This window comes from Eucalyptus grandis, chromosome 10 (genome assembly GCF_016545825.1).
Source record: "Eucalyptus grandis isolate ANBG69807.140 chromosome 10, ASM1654582v1, whole genome shotgun sequence".
Taxonomy (NCBI): Eukaryota; Viridiplantae; Streptophyta; class Magnoliopsida; order Myrtales; family Myrtaceae; genus Eucalyptus; species Eucalyptus grandis.
This window is the reverse complement of record NC_052621.1, coordinates 13690045-13709144: the sequence shown is the minus strand read 5'-3', so window position 1 is coordinate 13709144 and position 19100 is coordinate 13690045. Positions and strand designations below refer to the sequence as shown.

The following is a 19100-nucleotide window of genomic DNA, read 5'->3' as shown; positions in this document are numbered from 1 at the left end:
GCGTGTGTATATAACAAAGTTGGGGGGCGGGTGGGGGTTGACAAATATATTGCGATGATGATTCGGACGCACTAACCCCGTCCCATCCCTCCCAGCACACATTCTCGCCAAGATCGGACGGGGGCCGATCGCATTCACATCGCCACGACACCGCTCGGCGACGGTAGGATCGAAGTGCATTCCACACGCACGCATCCCGCAGTCCTCCCCACTCCCGATCTCTTTTTCTCTGCCCTTCTTCTTCTTCTTATTATTTATTTATTTATTTTTATTTATTTTATTTGGGAGGGGGGAAGAGACCACCAAAGTCAAAAAGGTCCGAATGGGATTCAATGCAGCCCAGGGGGGGTGGGGGAGGGATGCGCAGTGCGCACCTTGCGTATCCAAGTCGGCTTCCTCCTTTCCCTTCTCTTTCTTCTACTGGACAGGACAGGGGGCACGACGAACGAGAACAGTGGGTTAAGCTGCGTTGACTGATTTTCACACTATCAATGACTTTTCTAATGTTCCATTTCTCTGTCTCTGTCTCTCTCTCTCTCTCCTTCCGCAAATTTGACCCTCAACCGTCCGACCCTCCCCAGTCCCCAATACCTCCTCAAATCTCGATCCCATCACCTCCACGTGTGCAGCGCACACCCCCCCACCCCACGCCGCCCCACTTTGCCCTAATCGCTCTGCACTCCCCTACCTCCACCACCATCTCCTTCCTCCCTTCCTTCCTCCCTTCGTCCTTCTCTGGATCCATCGCCGTCCCTTCGCCTCCTCCTCCCCGGTCTGGTTGGTTCTCCGTTTCTCCCTCTTTTGACCGGGGTTTCCCCACCTTCGATTCTCTCCGCCCCCTTTTGCTTTGCGGTGGATTCCCTCCACCCCCGCCCGCCCCCATGTTCCTTGCTTCCTCCGAGGTCTAGCATCCGACTGGGCCCTTTTAGGGTTTCCCCGAAATCATCCGCCGCCTCTGCTGCTGCTGCTGCCGCCGCCCAAAGTGAAATCGGACATGATCCCGGTGCTGCGGGTTGCGATTTGGGAGCCCGTCCTTTGAGCCGTTCCCTTCCATTTTCTTCTTCTTTGTAGTTTTTATTTTTTTGGGGTTTTGGTTTGGTTTGGCGGGTTTGAAGCGGTGTCGGATCATGAAGAGATTGCGGTCGAGCGATGATCTCGACTACTATGGCGACAAGAGCCTGTGCAAAGACTCGGCTTCCAATCGCTCCTCCTCCTCTTCCCACCGAAGCGGCTTCTACTCCCCCAAGCCCGGCGACGCTCCTCCTCGCAAGGTTCTGCTCACCTCCTACTCCTCTCGGTACGACCGGGATCGGCCCCTCGACGATGACGCCCGCGACGCCTTGAGGATCCCCCGCAAGCGCTCCGACCACGATTTGGAGCGCTACGATCGCAGGAAGCTGTTGGGCTCGGGGTTTGGCCCCGATAGGCACGGCGAGAGGAAGGGGCATGGGGCTGATTTCGCCGAGAGAGCGGACGGGTACGGCGGCAATGGTCGCGGAGTTGCTCACCGATCGGATGGCTTCTCCGGCCCGAAGAAGGAGTTCCCTAAGGGATTCCGATCGGAGAGGGACAGATCGAGGCGCGAAGGGAGCACTTCGTCGTCCTCTTGGCAGAGATTCGGGAATGGTAGCAAAGAAGTTGACGAGGGCAGGAGTTTCAGAGCTGGATTCATGGAAGACAGGGAGAGGAAGGCGCTGAGGGATGTGAAATCTCCTACGTGGTCGAGAGATTCCGGGAGTGAGCAATCTCGAAGAGGTTTTAGAGATGGAAAAGTGAGGGAGAAAGAGAAGGAGAAGTCACCTAGCGTGTCGCGAGGTGATTCGGGTAGTGAACAGCAGTCTAGGATGAGGTCGAGGTCGAGGTCACCGCCGAAACATCAAGAGGCCGGAGAGGTTAAGGAGAAGGATAAGGAGAAGGAGAAGGAGAAGGAGAAGGAAAAGGAGAAGGAGGAGGAGAAGGAGAAGGAGAAGTCCCCGAGCTGGTCAAGCGGGAGATCGCAGAGTGTGGAGACCAAGAAACAAGAGGAGTCGTCGCTAGCTGAGAGTGGGAGTAGTAGTGAAATGGAGGAAGGAGAGCTGGAACCAGAAGCTGCCGGTGAACTTGGATCGGCTCCTGAGGTTGGGAGTGGAGGAAGCCCCCAAAAGGCTGTTCAGTTGGAATCTGGTCATAGGGAAGTTGTAGAGATTGAGGGTAGAGCTGAGGCTGCCGAAGAAGTCAACAAGTCCCCTTGTGAGGAAGGGAAGGATTGCCCTGAAGAAAGTCCAGTTGAGGAGAAGAGGGAACATACAGATGAGGCCTCTCAAGATCATCGAAAGACTTCAAATGACGAGATGAGTGGTAGTAATGATGAGGAAAGTGAAACTGAATCTGATAGTGCAATAGTCAAGGATCGGGAGATTCTGAAAGGGGAGGAAGAGAGCTGGGGAGGTCACTTGGAGTCTGCAGAGGAAGCCATTCAATATAGGAAGCACTTGCATGATGAAGAACCTCCTAAACAAGACAAGGCTATTGATCTCCAACTCAAGGAAGAAGATGCAGACTCACAGGAGTTAAAACTAGGAGAACCGGCAGGGTCTTCGCTGCCTGATGATAGTACCGGCTTGGCTGGAGAAAGGCTTGTGCATAGCTTCAAGGACAAAGGCAAGAGCGTTGCTTTTATGCCAATCGAAGTCGCTGAAGTTGCCAAAGAACGCGTATGGATTGAAAGAGAATTTAGAGATGTTGTGAGTAGCAGGGATATGGACATGGAAGGGCCAAGCACTAGAGGTTTTGAGTTGTTCTCGAGCTCTCCAGTTAGGAAAGCAGAAAAATCAGATAATGCGGGCATTACTGGGCAGAAAGATGACAAACTGGGGATGGAGCAACTCGATCTCTCTCTGAGCTTGCCAAATGTGTTGTTACCTATTGGCGCCACGGGTGACAACACAACCGCCGCTGCTCCTGCTTCCCCTAGCCAATGCAGAAGTGTGCAGTCCTGGTCTACTTTTCGTACTAACTCAGAAGGCTTTACCCAGTCCTTTTCGGGATCTCAATCCTTTTTCCACAATCCAAGTTGTTCTCTTACTCAGAATTCAGTAGACTATGAACAATCAGTGAAGAGTCGCCCTCTGTTTCAGGGAGTTGATTGGCAGGCACTAGCTCAGAATGAGGCGAAGCCTAACGAAGCTCCGGTGTATCAAGGATCTCTCAGTAATGGAAACGGCTCTCTTTACCAGTCTCAAGCCGTGCTGGGCAATTCAAATAGTGATCTCATCCAAGCCCTGAATCTTAGGGCTGAGGGAAGTGGTAAAATGCACAGTGGACTGGACAAGCAACTGAGTTTTAACAAACAGGTGATGGGAGGGCAGACAAAGCGTCATGATGATGTCAAGTCCCCTTCACAGAGTATTGGATCTCATGAAATGGGGACGAGTTACGGCTTTGATAAGAAACAAGCGGCAAGGGAGAAACATGGTGGTAGCTTATACAGGAGTGGTAGCCAAAAGGAGCGTGATCAACAGTTGATGGATGGAAGTGGAACTGAATTTGTTGAGTCGCTCATTGAGAAGATAGTTTCAGAACCATTGTATGAAATTGCAAGGAAATTCCGCGAGATGAGAGAAGAATCTTTGGCATATTTCAAAGAGAGTATCCGGGAGTTAATGCTTAATAAAGATAAGCATCGGCAACTATTGGCTTTTCGAGAAGCGCTGCAGAACAGATCAGATATTACTGTTGAGATGCTATTGAAATGCCATCAAACTCAACTGGATATCTTGGTTGCTCTAAAAACTGGTCTACCAGACTATCTTCAACTTCCATCCAGTCTTCCATCCTCCGATTTGGCTGAGATTTTTCTGAATTTAAGATGCAAAAATGTTTCCTGTCGGAGTGCTTTACCTGCTAGTGGGTGTGACTGCAAGGTTTGTGTAAAGAGTGGCTTTTGCAGTGATTGTATGTGCCTAGTGTGCTCCAAGTTTGACATGGCATCTGACACGTGTAAGTGGGTTGGTTGTGATGTTTGTCTTCATTGGTGTCATGTGGAGTGTGCCATAAGGGAATCTTATATTAGGAATGGACATAGTGCAACTGGCACCCAAGGAATGACAGAGATGCAGTTTCATTGTGTCGCTTGCAATCATCCTTCTGAGATGTTTGGATTTGTGAAAGAGGTTTTTCAAAACTTTGCAAGGGGATGGAACATTGAGAATTTTTACAGAGAACTCGAATATGTCAAGAGGATTTTCCATGTGAGCAAGGACTTGAGAGGGAAACGATTATATGAAGTTGCCGATCAGATGATGGTGAGATTGGCAAATAACGCTAACCTTCCTGAAGTATACAGTTACATCATGACTTTCCTGAATGGTAATGTTCTGTATCCTCAAGCCTGGTCGTTCCTGGTCTGACTATTTGTTACTTTAAAAGAGTTATTTTGATATGCCACACATGCATGTTAGATAGATTTTCAGCATCGACCCCTTTTTTTTTCTTTTTGGAAGTGATGCTTAATTTTGAAAGAGGGATGCAAATTTAAGGGATAAGGACATCTGTGAGTAAACTATGAAGAAAAACATAATTTTTTTCTTTAATCTTCATTAAAAAAAAATATGGACAGCTTTGATATACTGTTTCTACTTGGGATACTTTCTGATGGATGATATGCTGTCTCACTATCTTTTCTTCTCTGTTTTGAATGCATAGATTGTAGGGTGAATCAGATAGGTGGACTCATACATTATTAAATCCATCCCAGAAACTTTCAGCTTATTTTGCTCCCCATGTTGCTAGGCTGGTTCTTGCTTTTGTTTCAAGATTCATAAGACTTCTACTTGAATAAGAAGTACTTGTTTTTAGCGTAGGAATGGTTTCAGAAGAACTGCATGCAGAATATAGAAGATACAGTGGATATTAAAAAAAAAAAATCAATATTACGTATATGTACTGGGAACTAGATTGGTTTTTGTTTGTGGGATGTTGATTAAGTTAGTATAAAGCTAACATATCTGCACTTTGCTTGACTGTGTTATTAACCGGAATCTGCTATTTTGTTCTTCACTGTGATGGCAGAATCCAATTCAGCTAAATATGATAAAACTCTGGACTCTGGCATTGAACGAGGGAAAGGAGTCAACAATGTGGCTGGAGCTAGCCAGGATATGTCATGGGTCACAGGTGCAGTAGTGGAAAGGGTTCCTTTCCAAGGGGAACGTCTAAGCAGTACAATTCCAAGCCCCAATATTGGCCGGAGTGATCAGCATGCTTTGGAGTTGGAATTGCAGAGGAGTGATAAGAAAGAACCATTGTTTGATGAGTTGGAAAGTATTGTCAGAATTAAAAAAGCGGAAGCGAAGATGTTTCAAAAGCGTGCTGATGATGCAAGAAGAGAAGCTGAGGGACTGAAACGTATAGCAGTGACCAAGAATGAAAAGATCGAAGAGGAGTACACTGCCCGAATTGCAAAATTGCGCTTGGCAGAGGCTGAGGAATTGCGCAGAAAAAATTGGAAGAGCTGCAGGCTTTAGAAAGAGCCCATCTAGAATATTTCAACATGAAGATCAGAATGGAAGCCGATATTAAGGATTTATTATTGAGAATGGAAGCAACTCAAAGAAACCTTGCCCTGTAACATGATGTTTGACAGCATGTCTCTTAGAAGTGTCAATTCTTCAGGTAATTTTACCAGCTAATGGCAAAGACACATGCTCCCTAGGTTTGTTGGTTTGGAGGCAAACCAGAATCTGTACGGGGAGTGCAACATCTCCTCACATGTAATTGACCAGTTCCCTTAGTCTATGCAAGTAGGACTAGGACATGTTCTAGCTTCCATCGTCCTCTTTTTGTTAGCACGGGCTTACAATCAAATGATTAGTTTAGGATTTCTTGAATGAAGAATTATATATTGATATGTTGTGCATGCAGTTTACGGAACAAGTTGAATTGTGAATTAGGAAATTGGGTTCCTGGTAAAAGCTCATTATGCGTTCGCCGATTGTTGTTACACTGGCTTGGCAGCGCAGCCGATGAATTTTTTAGATTTCCTAAATGAACTCGATGTTTGTTTCGTGTGTCTTGCTGTAAGTTAGTACTCATCTTCCTCTGTTGGATTATGAACAATGTAATTCTTTCATGTTATGTCTCAAAAAAGAACATTTCCCTCGACATGATGGAAAAATTCAACAGTGATAGGAACATTTACCTGTCTCCCGATCGCGTGCTTTCTCCATCGGGGATGTTTTTCAAGCAGTCAAGTAGGCGGGAAAGCTTCTTCCTGAGGTCCTTCATTCTCCCTACGCCAGGCCATGGCACCAGCCTTGCTCCTTGAAAACTAGCTGCTACTTTCATACGTTGCTTTCCTGCCATGTCTTCTGTCTCGTAGGTTCCCCTTTCAAGCTCCCCTACATCTACCATATCGGCAGGTAAGATGGATGGGAACACTGGCAGCTCCACAGCGGCGTATCGGGCAGCGGAGACCCTGAATTCAAGCTCAGCGAGTTCATTCTGGATTACGGGTGCCGCCTTTGCTATTGCCAGGGGATCCAATGCATTATTTACGGCTACTACCGCAGAGATCAAGATACATGACATTTGCTTCTGGCTCTCCGTGTGACAAGTGAGCAGAACCAAGGAATCCGAGTCCGTGAGGAGTGAACACCGAGAGACTGAGATCAACACCTCCCTTGCTGCTACTTCCTTTCTTAAATTTAGGAGCAATCTTCAGTCAAAATTACAACTAAATGACGGAAATTTAGATTAAATTAACTTATAGTTATGAATTGATCATTAACAAATACCGTAAGGCCAGTTTATTGATCATGATCTTTGAGCAAAAAATTAGCATGTCAAGCTAATATCATCACTCATTTCTTTACCATTTAGTGATGATTTATCATAACAGTATGCGTCGCTTATTCGTAGTATTGTTTAGTTGTTAACAATGATTTCAGAATGTTTGCTCAAAAAAAAAAAAAAAAAAAACAATGATTTCAGAATAATCAGATTAAATAAGGAGATTGTATCTGACATAACTGCTCCTTTTCATCTCATTATACCTTCTATTTTATTTTTCTCGAAAAACGACTCCATTTTGGAGAGAAATGGATGGGATCCTCTTTCGAAAATCTCTATCTAACTCTGGATGAACATGGGAGGAAGATGACGCAGAACGCGTGCTTGCTTCTGAAGAACCAAGAGCATCATCAACAAAAAAAGAAGCAGAAAAGGATCCATCCCAATAAAAATAATAGATTCGTATACAAATGTCCACATAACATATGCCACAGAGAAAGTTCCATTTAAAATAACAATCAAGCCTCAAACATTAAAAGCAAAAACAGAAGCTGAAGTTAAATTCGCTCCGATGGCCTCCTCAGTCACACATTTACTGGGATCACACTCCACTATCATTTATAACAACTCCGAACAAAAAGAGAGGCCGTGACCCCTTCCGAGGGTGCACCTTCGCTTGTGATTAAAGTCATCAAATCCCATGGTAGCACATAAAACATGTCACCACCATTTATAGACCAGAGGAAAACAGGGGTTATGGCTAAAACGTAAGTGAGAAAAGGAATGTCGATAAAGCGACACAAATACTCGCTAAATGATGTAAGGTAATTTATGGAACACGCTTCAGAATGAATGGCTCACAAAGCTAACTTATGAAGAGTTTCCATTAAACTTTCAAGAGCTGCAATTTCCTTCTTCTTTTCACGGAGAAAGTACCTGAACTAACAGCAAAATGACATAAAAATAGCCAACAGTATGTCTGAGCTCCCACTTCAACTCTCTTCATTAGCCTGCTTTGTTGGCCTTCGAATCCAGCTTTTGTCCAGCTTCAATTCCCCCGGATTTGATGTCACCCGAACAACACCCATCCCCATGATGATGATGATGATGATGATGGTGACCATGACCATGCCCATGCCCGTGCCCATGACGATGATGATGATGGTGATGATGGTTCTGCTTTCCCTTGAGCTGCTTCCTCATGTCATATGCATCCTCTCCATCTGCATAGTACTTCGCCTCCACATCATGTATCTTGTACCCCAGTGTTTCAGTGTACAAATTGAATGCAGCACGATTGCTTTTACGCACATGCAGCGAAACATACTCAGCCCCATAAACCTGCAAGATCTCTTAAAAGAATAAGCATGACACTTCATGCTTTGACATGTTCAAGCATTTTTATGGGTAACGATCAGGAGTGAATCATATAAAAACTACTCACTTACTCCTACGTTTAAGAACGAAAATTAGAGCCACCTGTTTTTAAAGGCGGCTTTAAACTAAAAGCTAAATGACTATGTTTCAGACCACAAATATTTCCACCAGTTAAGCTCGAGATAAGAGGTTCTCACCAGCCCAATATGTTGTCCTCTAGCTACATACACTCACAAACAAGCAGATAACTACTGACATTTCACCGAAAGAAAAGATAACTATCAAAATGGAGACAATTCTCTGCAGCATCTAAAAGAGAGACATACATGCATATGACCATACATGATGTGAAATATCACCTCAAATAAAGTTGCTTATGATGTCTACATTACTATATTTGCTCTGCTAGCATTGGTATGTTCATTGGGTGTGAAATAACAACCACATCACAAGTACATATTAAGATATGCTTCAAAAAAATATATCAGAATAGATTCGCATATACAAGTATGCAAGGACTTCATAGATTGTCATGTCTCCGCAGAAAAATAAATCCAGGAACAAATCCCTCTACTTGATAAACACGACCGTGTGTGTGTGTGTATTCATATCAATACATCAAATCACCATACCTAATCCGAACGAACTAAACGACCTGTTTTAAAAGCTTAATCAAACAAGAACACATTTTCTCACCTGGATTTGCACCTAACCATCAAAAGGGGACACAGAAGAAAGACTAGCGCCCCAAAGTTATCCATAGTGAACTCTTAAGAATTCCCAGTAATTCTCTGCTAAATAAAATCGGAGAAATTCAATTTATCCACACAGATAGACCAAATAATCTCGCCAAATTAACCTCTGCATTCGATTTCCGATGGCCTCCAATGATCTACCATCAACATCATTCCACTATCTGCCAAACTTTACTCAATTCTAACTGAAATCTACGGAAGACGAGTATGCTTCAATAACAGAACCAGGTAAGACCAACCCAAATAACAAATCCATCAAAAGCCCAAAAATTTACATCAAAAAACAGAATCCCAAGCAAAATTTAAGACATCGGCATGCCAGGTAAGACCAACCCAAATGACAAATCCACCAAAAGCCCAAAACTTTACATCAAGAAACAGCATCCCAAGCAAAATTAAGCTATCGGCATACCAAAAAGAAAGAAAGGGTGTTAGGGAAAGAGGAACAAAAACCTGTTCCATGGCATTCTGAGCAGCATTCATGAGCTTCGTGGCGAGTCCCAGCTTGCGATGAGTGCGGAGGACGGCGAGAGAGGTGATGTGGCCGTGGCACTCGTTGGTCTCTTCCTCCATCTTCGCCAGGACGTACCCGACGATCCGGCCGTTGTAGTCCTCCGCCACGTAGAGGAGCTGAGGCCAAGACAGGATGTGGTACAGGTAGTACTTCATCTGGTAGTTCTCGGGTAGACACATCAGATTGCAAGCTTGCATGGCCAGCAGGTCGTCCACTGTGGCCTTGCGAATGCACACCATCGTTGATCTGGTTCCGCCGGTTCCCAAGCTTCGTGCTCCTTCGAGGGGGGGATTCGGGGGTGGAGGGTAGGGTTTGCTTGTCGCTCTTTCGGAGAAGAAAGAAAGAAAAGAAAAATGAAAGAGAGAAAATGAAGATATCTATATGGGCTTGGGCTAGCTTGGCCCATGATATCCTTTCTTAGCCCTGCAATTTTTTTTTTATTATTTTTTTTTTGTTGGGTCAATATCCTAAAAACCCCAAACTATGCACATAAAAATCCCAAACATTTGTTTTTTTTTTTTGTTAATAAAAACCCTAAATTCATTCATTATGATAGAAATACTCCAAATTTTTTAAGTCTAAAATTATATTGGTGTGATAAATATATCATCATCAAATTGAAGCAGATAATACTTAATCACATGTTTATAAATTTTGATTTTTTAGTAACACAAAAAATGTGGGAATATTTGTATCACAGTGGGTAGTTAGTGTTTTTGGTGATACAAAAATTTTGGGAGTATTCGTGTCTGGACAAAATTTGGGATTTTTTTTTCTTTGGGAGGATGCGGGGGAATATAAATATTAAACGAAGCAGTCCATTTAAATCGAATCAATGCTCTATGTCTATTGCCTTCGTTTATGCTTTGCCCAATTATGATAAGCACCATGTGAGTGGACCGAGAGGCGTAGTGCGGGGCTTATGCTTCTTGTCCCTAAATAGACATTCGATTTGGAATTTTCACTTCATAAAGGAAAAAGATTGAACTTTTATAATGTTATGCTAATCTTTGGAATGAGAAAATGGGTTTTGAAAATAGTACAGAAGAGGTCTCGAATAAGTGAGTGAAGGAGACAATGTTGGGCCCACTCGCAACTCCATATGACTTCTCCAACATCTTCAGCCCTTGAAATTGGTGAAAGTTCATGTGAATTCCACTTATGACCAGAGGATTTATATGCATTGTCGAAAGCCCTTTCTTGACCTGGGACAAGAATCTTAAAGTAACCAGTTCACGATTTCTAATAACCCCGTGTCATGACATTTAATTGAAACACATTCTGGTATGGCCTAAAACTGGTAGATACAATGATACTTTTCACTCTCATATCATCTGCTCGTTACATCGAAGCTCCTTCTCCTGTTTCCTAGTTCCTTTGTCTTGATCTTGAGCACTGAATTGATTCGAACATAGCACTCGTTCGATTAAAGCACTGTTTTTCAGTACTCTTAATCAATGCCAAGTTCCCTTGCAATGTTTCTGCTCGGTTTCATGGTAGCCGGAATGCCCTTCAAGCTTGGAGATTTCTGCTGGTAACCATTTGGCCTGCCACTTTTGTAGAAGCCAGGCACTTCGCTTGCGATTGAAGATACGAGAGAGAGCTTATTCTTGTACGGGGAATAGCTATCGGAGTAAGCATCAAAAGCCCCGGGCCTCAGTTTGGGCGAGCTCAGTGATCTCGCTTTTGCCTTGGCCGATTCGGTCGTGGCCATATAAGTTGGTATGGCACGCGGACTTTGGAAGTTGTCATCCCCCATCGAGGACTGCTTTTTATGGCGAGGGTACCTTCTTGGAGCACATTGAGGGGAGTCCAGTGGCTCGATCTGTTGTTTTTTCGGACTACTTTTCGGCTTAAATTGTCTTTTATCCTCATCATTTGGCTTCGGATGAGAAGTCAGAACCGGGTCTAGATCTTCAAATTCTTTGCTTTTAGCAAGTTGCGTGTCCACCCATTGCTCCAACCAATACCTCCACCTTCCGCTTGGTTTTCTGTGCTCTGATTCTGCCGACTTCTGCATAATTTTTCCCTCTATGAGAAATCAATTGAAGTGATAGGCTCAAAATGAGGCACTAAGGACAGGCCATTCTTACCCGATGGTTGAATGAGTATCCCTTGATGCGCTCTCTCTTCAATGCAGCCTCTTTCTTGCTTAAGAACAATGCCTCTGCATCTTTTTTAGACAGTAAGCTGTCATCCCACCTTCTTTGGCTGTTTTTATCGACCTAAATATTTCGAAACAAATTCACCAATGTCTTTGTTACCTTCAGATCAAGAGGAGAGTAGAATAGAAATATGCTGAACCACCTTGAAATGATCAGATTGAAAAAACTAAAAACCTAAACTGATTGATGTCACATCCTTTTCAAATATAATGAAAGAACATTTATATTCTTGAGGACAACTCGGTCATCTGAAGTAGTAGGGATAAGGAACAAAAGGGGGAGGGAGAGAGAGAGAGACCTGACATTTTTAAAACAACCCTTACCATGTAACTTATGTATTTGATCTGACAATTCTCGTCGCAATGCAAAGTCCTCTGAACATTGTGTGATCTGGTCGCACAGACCTGTGAATGTATATCCACAATGGATTGCAAGCGCTTAAGAGTGGTCATTGCTTGGCGCCTGACAGCGCAGCCTCGAATTATGGCTTGAAGCCTCACGATTCCCTTTAGTGCCCTCAGAGCTTTCCTTGCCTACAGATCTCCCCCCAAGATAACGTTAATCAGAGGTTATTCATTCTGATAATAAGGGAAAGAAAACGATCAAATCTGAAAATTTGGTACTTCATCATTCCCATAATCCTTCCACATAGTTCTCTTCAAAATCATGGTTTAACTTGACTAATGCCACCAGCAAGTGTCAACAGCCCAATCAATTACATAAGAGGGGGAATGGATTTTCCCCTAGCTATAAGCACCAGATCCTTCTACATAGGCATTAAAATGAGTCTTCACCCGCAGTTATAACATCTATAGCCTAACTTGCAACAGTTTCTTAGAAATGGCACAGGGTAAGTACATGAGATTGGCTGGGGAGAGTAAACTCACAAGAAATCCTCGAAAGGCGGCTTGAATTCTAATAGCAGGCAATTCTTGGCTTTTACTTTCATTTTGATGTGTGATGTGGGTAGTGTCCTGGTGTATTATAGCAACGGAAGGTTCATCCACTTCCTTTTTGCATTGATGAGACGAAGGTTGAGGGTTGCTTGTGAGCTTAGCAACCTCAGCAGCCACCTGAGCAGCTGCAGCAGCTGCTTCAGCAGCGGCTGCCGCAGCAAGAGCCACACTAAGGGCGTGCTTGCTCTGCACTTGTTCCTCTGCATCATCAACTGTCTTTGGGGGCGGTGGTGCTGCAATTGGCGGTAAACTTTTAACTTGAAGCCTCTCAAACACCCATTTCCTTCTTCTTTCCTTCTGATCAAACACATTGATGTCAGAGCCACAAACTTAACAATGAAAATTTGGAGGTTTCGCTAAAACAATATTACAAAATCAACACGTTCAGAACCTTCTCTGGCTTTGTTTGCTTCTCTAGCCTAAAGAATCTCTTCACTAAGGTGAACCAGCTCCTCTTTTTGGCCATTGAAGGGCTTCACATGTGAATGTGACCTGAAAAGGTCCTATTGGTATGAGAGTGGGCTACTTGGTGATAGCATCAGAGATGTGGCTGCACAACAAGCAAACTCAGAAGCAAGCAAGCATGGACGCTGGAGAGAGAGTGATTCATATAAAAGCTGGTAGCTAGTGGCACAATGAGGAAAACCTGTCAACATAAAAAAGCTCATAGAATAATATTTCTTGCGGGACAATTCTACACGAGGACCCAAATTCAGGAGGCACAATGCTTGACTGTGCCGAAACCTATGTAGATCACTAGGCTCACCTTTTCTTGCACAACTAGCAAAATCAATCACAAAGTTCGCCACATGGAAACGCCTTTCCCTTTGGGATGACCAAAATTTGACAAGTTGGAGAAAGAATGGCCTTAAATTCAGATCAAGATCAACCCTTTCTTATTTTTATCACATACCCAAAAAGGGGATGACTCTGGAGTGTGGATGAATCGCACACCAGATTTCTTCTCGAGACAATGGAATCACAAATCCCGAAAGAGTGAATTTAACAAATGCTTTAAACTCACCAGATGGGTATGTATGTCATATAAAATACTGATATTCTTTAATAGTATAATTCGCCTTTTCCCCGATGAGTTGCATCTGTTGGGCAAGTGGGCCTTGAACAAAGCACTCTGTGGGGAAGGAGAGAAGCCATGTTTGCACTCAGGGAGGGGGAGAGAGGGAGGGGAGAGAGAGAGGGAGGGAGCTCCGTGAGTGCGCTGAATTATTATTTTCGTGAGAGAAAAGTCTTCGGAGTTTGATGAGGGTCCCGTATGCAGTCTATTACACTGTCAAACGCATGTTCAAGTGTTTCGTTTTGGGAAGAATTTAACAAGGCTGACACTGCGCTCATTCAGCTTTATTTTTTCTTTTGTTCTGACCAAGAGCATCATCAATGCACGCAGAAGTGTCCCATCACGCATGATGAGGCTTTGTTTTAGCCCTGATTCTTTTGCATACCCGGCTAAATATCTGGGTGTCATCGCATGTGTCTTGAGCAGGCTGCGTCACATCTCAGATGCAACTGCTCCCTGAGAAGTACCTTTCTGCAATTGCAAAAGAGGGCTACCATATTTGCAGAAAATGGTAAACAGTAAACGCTACATTGGAGACCCCATTTCGCACTCCTCCAAAGTTTCTTTCCTTTTCCTTCTGGACAATGTTGCCCCCAAAAATTTGACCATGAAACACTTGCATAGACCTAATACACGCGTGAGAGAGAGAGAGCTATTATTGGGAGAGATGTGGGGCAGGTTGAATGTGCAAGGGACAGGAGAATGAAAAGAAGACGACAAAGCAAACATGGGTTATGCAGGAGAGGAATACAGCTGGTGGATGGCCCCTCCAGAGCAGGACAAGCCACGATCCGTTCTCATCTTTGCCAAAGAAACAAAGAGAATTCCATCCCTTTGCTTTTTTCAGAAGCCCTTAGCCGAGTCCCTTTCGGGGTTGCAACCATACAGTGACAGTTGGAGATCCTTCACACTGCGACTGTTGCAACTTTAATATGATCAAACGAAGGCTCTTGCGTCGAGTATCTTTGGATGCCTGCACCTTCCTCGGTAGTTCCACTTTTTGCAGTGACAATTCGTGTTCCTCATTACCACTGAGAATATTGGTACTTTTTTTTTCTCGTCTTTGGACTAAAAGAATCAGTGCTGGCTTCGTAACGATCGAAAAAGGCCTACGTCTTGGACCCAGTTCATGGGGTCATATGCAAATTGCATATACTATTGGTTCAATTTGCATGCTGAGCTGCTCTTCTTGAAGCTACATGCGGCTCCAAATCCAGGACAACCTTTATATTTTCAGGCTCTTTTAGTTCTTAGACTAGTGGAATGCATTAAATAACATAGAAAAGGAGTCTTGTCGACATATATTAGAACAAAGAGAGCTATGTAATACACGCAGTGAGCGAGTCGACCTTAAATTTCTACTCTTTAAGCTTACCAGTCATTATGTAATTGTAATAGATGGTCAAGTGTTTAAAATTCATGTTGATAGAAATGTTACTTGCATCTTAACTATTGAAGGATAGTTTAGTCTTCTTCTATTGAAGGGTAGTTTAGTCTTCTTCATTGTTAGTGAACCCTAATACTCACTATATATTGATGTAATCTCTAATTATGAGAATAACAATTTTCTTCTCTTTCATTTACATGGTATCAGAGCCACAAAAATATACTTTTTACCCTAGCCGCCAACAATCATCATTACATCACTGGAGAAACCACCGTCATCGGATGGCGAGAAACCACCGTGGTTCAACCTATCCTCGCAACTAGATCTGGCATTGCAGATGAGGTCTACTCCTCTTTCCTCGCTCAAGGAGCATCTAGTGTGTTAGACTTTTAGAGCACTTTGAAGTGATAGGACATGAAGTTCTTTTAGGTGATATGCACGTAATTACCCATCTATCAAAATATTCTTTTCTAGGTGATGTGGCCGAGAACCGCAAGTGTAGCGAATGCAATTGTTTGAGAGTTTTATTGGTTGGTTTTCAATGAAAAGTGACATGGGTTTGTTTGCAATTACAGAATTTTGAAAGGTTTTGTTGTTGACCTAGAATTTTGTGTTGGATGGTTTAGTGTCGCCTTGGATATCTGAACAGTTTAATGCATTAAGGGATGACTTTATATTTAGGTACCATTTAAGTTCTCTGTTTATTATTGAGGTATGGCTAAAAACTCTAAACTTGGTGTGAGCATAAATACCAATCTTACTAATCTGAAGTTGAGTTTTGTCAAGCTAGGTGGGACCAATTACCCTTCTTGGTCTATGGCGATTGAGACATATCTGTCGGCCACCAAACAATTGAGTTATCTAACTTCACCTCCACCTTTAGATAAAATAGATAAAACAAAGGTGGATGATCGGCACTCTAGTGATGCTGCCGTTCAAATGTTGTTGTGGAATACCATGGATTCCAATATTAGTCCTCAATTTATGTGGTGTACATTAGCCAAAGTCATTTGGGACAAGTGTACTCTTATGTTTTCAGGAAGAGATAATATGACCCATGTTTGTGATGTTTGGGAGGAGTTATTTGATCTACATGTAGGATACATGTCTATATCGATTACTATTCTAGATCTACCACTCTTTGCGAAGACTGTACACTTATTTGGTTGTCACTGATGACGTTAAAGAGTTGGCCAAGTGTCAAGTAGATATGAGAGTTATGTTATATCTCTAGGGGCTTGGTCATGCTCATTCTTCTCTTCAACATCAAATTACTTTTCAGAGTACTCTTCCATCGGTTGATGAGGTCTTCTCTCGAGTCTTTGGAGACATGTCTGCTTCATCATCTGCACTTTATTTTGTATCTATAGCAAGTGCTATGGTTTCTCAGTCTTTCGGTGGTCGTGGAGGCTGAGGGCATAATTCTTGTGGCCATAGCATACCTAATTTCTCTTTGGGCTATGGCCATGATAGAAATGGGGGCGCTGAAAGTTCATGTTATTGCAACCACTGTTAGCGAGGTGGCCATTTTGAAGCCTATTACTATGCTCTACACCCCGAGCTTTGTCCACAGGCTGCTTATGCCAATGTGGGTGAACCCCCAATGTAGAAGGTTGTTGATCAATCACAAGAATTGCCTAGCACCATTATGTTGTCTTGTGCGGAGTATGAGTCCTTAGTACGTCTCCACCCAGTGATGGATTCCTCAGCTTCCACTGCTAATTTGGCACATACTTATTTAGGTAACTCATCTTGTTTACTCTCTTCTGTGCCCACTTCTTAGTTCGTAGACTCGAGTGCCACCAATCATAGGACCGGAAATTCTAATTTATTATCTGGTATTACCTCTATATCACCTAATTTTGTTATACTTGTCGATGGTTTACAGTCCCATATCACCGGTTAAGGGGATGTAACCTTAGGTCCCTCTCTCTTTCTCTTTCGTCTATTTACCATTTATTAGTTTTCCCATATAACTTGCTTTCTATTAGTTCCATTACCAGAGATTTGAATTGTTCTAGGACATTTACCTCCACTCATTGTGTCTTTCAGAATCTGAGGACGGAATGGATGATTGGTGGAGGGCATGACTCCAATGGGCTGTACTATCCAAATAAAGACCTTATTGATATTGCCGTTCAAAAGAGCACCACTTCTGACTTCTTTAGGATGCATTGTTGTATGATCTACCACCTGACATACTTTGTCATTTTTCTCCTGTTTCATTGTTCATGAGACGTATCTAGTAGGATGCTTACCAGTTTGGCAAACATCATTGGGTATCTTTTCCTTCCCGTGTCCAAAGTTGTGTGTCAAGTCCTTCTAAGTTAGTTCATTCTGATGTTTGGGGACCATAGTTCATTCTGATGTTTGGGGACCATGTCATGTCAATGATATGTTTGGTTATATGCACTTTGTTACATTTGTGGATATTATTGCCGCGTGACGTGGCTTTCATATGTTTTACTTTGAGATTCTTAATCAGTATCATGTTTCTATTAAATGTTTGCACTCCGATAATGCCAAAGAATATATGGCTATATCCTTTGGTTTTCAATCATTTCATATATCTCATGGGATTTTACATCAAACCTCTTGTCCCTACACTCCCTAGCAGAATGGGGTGGCAAAACAAGAAAATCATCATCTCTTGGATGTTGCTCATTGTCTCCTTTTCCATATAAACCTCCCTAAACCATTCTGGGGGCATACTATTCTTATAGCATACTATCTCATAAATCGCGTCCCATTCTCTATGCTTCATGGGGGCATACCTTTCTCTACTCTCCATCCTATAGGTCCACTTTTTTCTTTACCACTCAGTGTGTTTGGCTGTGTTTGTTGTGTGCATCGACTTGCCCCTAGTCATGAAGCTCGATCCATGGGCTGACAAATGTGTGCTTCTTGGGTATTATCAAACTCAAAAAAGGTACAAGTGTCATAGTTTGGTTGGTTGGCAATTGTATGTCTTGGCGGATGTATCCTTTTTCGAGAATCAATCATATTACTCCTCTGCTACCCAATTGGTGACTCCTTTCGAAATTACATTGTCCTTAGCCATAGCCTCTCTACCACCTATCCCCTTGCCAAGTATATTTGGAGGGTCACCCGATTTTTAGTTCACCGACAAGACTTATCAACGGTGTCATTTGGTTCAACGTGAGGTAGTACAGTTGTCACCCACATTGGATGTACATGATTCTCCATCAATTAATGCCTCAACCTCTAATCCACCAATTCCCGCTGATTGATATTCCCATTGCATTACGCAAAGGTACACATTCTTGCATCGATCAACCTAATTCCCGATTTACCCCTATACTCTTTTGTCTTCTTATACATATACCCGTCACCCTCTTTCTCAGTTTTTATTTTATGATTGTCTCTCTACAATTCCTCGTCTATTGCGTCTTTATTTGCTGTGTTTGTGCCAAGTACTGTTGCAATGGCCCTTGCTCATCCAGGTTGACGGCGGGCTATGGAGGATGAAATGCAAGCACTATAGGATAATAGGACATGGCACCTTACACTATTACTTGCTAGCAAATAGGTTGTGGGGTGTCGTTGGGTATTCACAATGAAGTTTCAACCGAATGGTTCTGTTGAGTGTCTAAAGACGCATCTAGTTGCACAAGGTTACACTCAAATTTATGGAGTTGATTATGATGATAAGTTTTCTCTCTTCGCAAAGATACCTTTTGTTTGTATTTTCATTTCTCTTGATGTTCCATATGATTGGACTCTCCATCAACTTGATGTCAAGAATACCTTCCTTCACGACAACTCGGCAGATGAGGTATATATGGAGCAACCCCCGGGGTTTGTTGCTCAAGGGGAGTCTACTAGTGTTTGTCACTTGCGTGAGGCATAATATAGGTTGAAATAGTGCCCTCATGTCTGGTTTGGTCGTTTCAGTGATGTAGTTACTTGGTTTGGTTTACAACATCGTACCGTGGATCATTCTATGTTCAGTTCCACTTCTTCTGCGAGATGTATTCTCCTAGTTGTGTATGTGGACAATAACTATTATCACCGGTAGTGATTTTGTGGGCATACAAAAGTTAAAATAGTTTTTATAGATAGAATTCAGTACAAAAGATGTG

At 43.0% G+C, this 19100-nt stretch overlaps 3 protein-coding genes across 13 annotated transcripts; 1 reads left to right on the top strand and 2 right to left on the bottom strand.

Moving 5' to 3' along the window:
- Positions 1–580: 580 nt before the first annotated feature.
- On the top strand, positions 581–6043 carry LOC104421889 (protein OBERON 4). Its single transcript, XM_010034037.3, is given in 3 exon segments — positions 581–4347; positions 5050–5481; positions 5484–6043. Coding segments are annotated over 3 exon segments (3777 nt in total). The 5' UTR covers positions 581–1127; the 3' UTR covers positions 5609–6043.
- Positions 6044–7208: 1165 nt separating this feature from the next.
- On the bottom strand, positions 7209–9761 carry LOC104421888 (N-terminal acetyltransferase A complex catalytic subunit NAA10). Its single transcript, XM_010034036.3, has 2 exons — positions 9354–9761; positions 7209–8109 (listed from the first exon to the last, which is right to left on the bottom strand). The coding sequence occupies exons 1-2, from the start codon at positions 9651–9653 to the stop codon at positions 7774–7776; spliced, it is 636 nt and encodes a 211-aa protein (XP_010032338.1). The 5' UTR covers positions 9654–9761; the 3' UTR covers positions 7209–7773.
- A 750-nt stretch (positions 9762–10511) lies between these two features.
- Positions 10512–13812, bottom strand: LOC104421886 (protein IQ-DOMAIN 14). 11 transcript variants are annotated; one of them, XM_010034035.3, is made up of 6 exons: positions 13560–13812; positions 12927–13027; positions 12467–12829; positions 11903–12112; positions 11508–11639; positions 10512–11428 (listed from the first exon to the last, which is right to left on the bottom strand). In XM_010034035.3, the coding sequence occupies exons 2-6, from the start codon at positions 12999–13001 to the stop codon at positions 10865–10867; spliced, it is 1344 nt and encodes a 447-aa protein (XP_010032337.1). In that variant the 5' UTR covers positions 13002–13027; positions 13560–13812; the 3' UTR covers positions 10512–10864. The 11 variants fall into 11 exon arrangements, with proteins under 11 accessions (XP_010032337.1, XP_010032333.1, XP_010032332.1 ...); XM_010034031.3 differs by having other exon boundaries at positions 12467–12832; positions 13560–13807; XM_010034030.3 differs by having other exon boundaries at positions 12467–12832; positions 12927–13085; positions 13560–13806.
- Positions 13813–19100: the final 5288 nt, after the last annotated feature.

Coding starts and splice junctions, on each gene's coding strand:
- LOC104421888 (XM_010034036.3), bottom strand. CDS start 9,653: ATGGTGTGCATTCGCAAGGCCACAGTGGACGACCTGCTGGCCATGCAA. Junction 8,110..9,353: donor CTCAGAATGCCATGGAACAG/GTTTTTGTTCCT, acceptor GAGATCTTGCAG/GTTTATGGGGCTGAGTATGT.
- LOC104421886 (XM_010034031.3), bottom strand. CDS start 13,001: ATGGCCAAAAAGAGGAGCTGGTTCACCTTAGTGAAGAGATTCTTTAGG. Junction 12,113..12,466: donor CCGCCTTTCGAGGATTTCTT/GTGAGTTTACTC, acceptor GGAGATCTGTAG/GCAAGGAAAGCTCTGAGGGC. Junction 11,640..11,902: donor TCAAATACATAAGTTACATG/GTAAGGGTTGTT, acceptor CGAAATATTTAG/GTCGATAAAAACAGCCAAAG.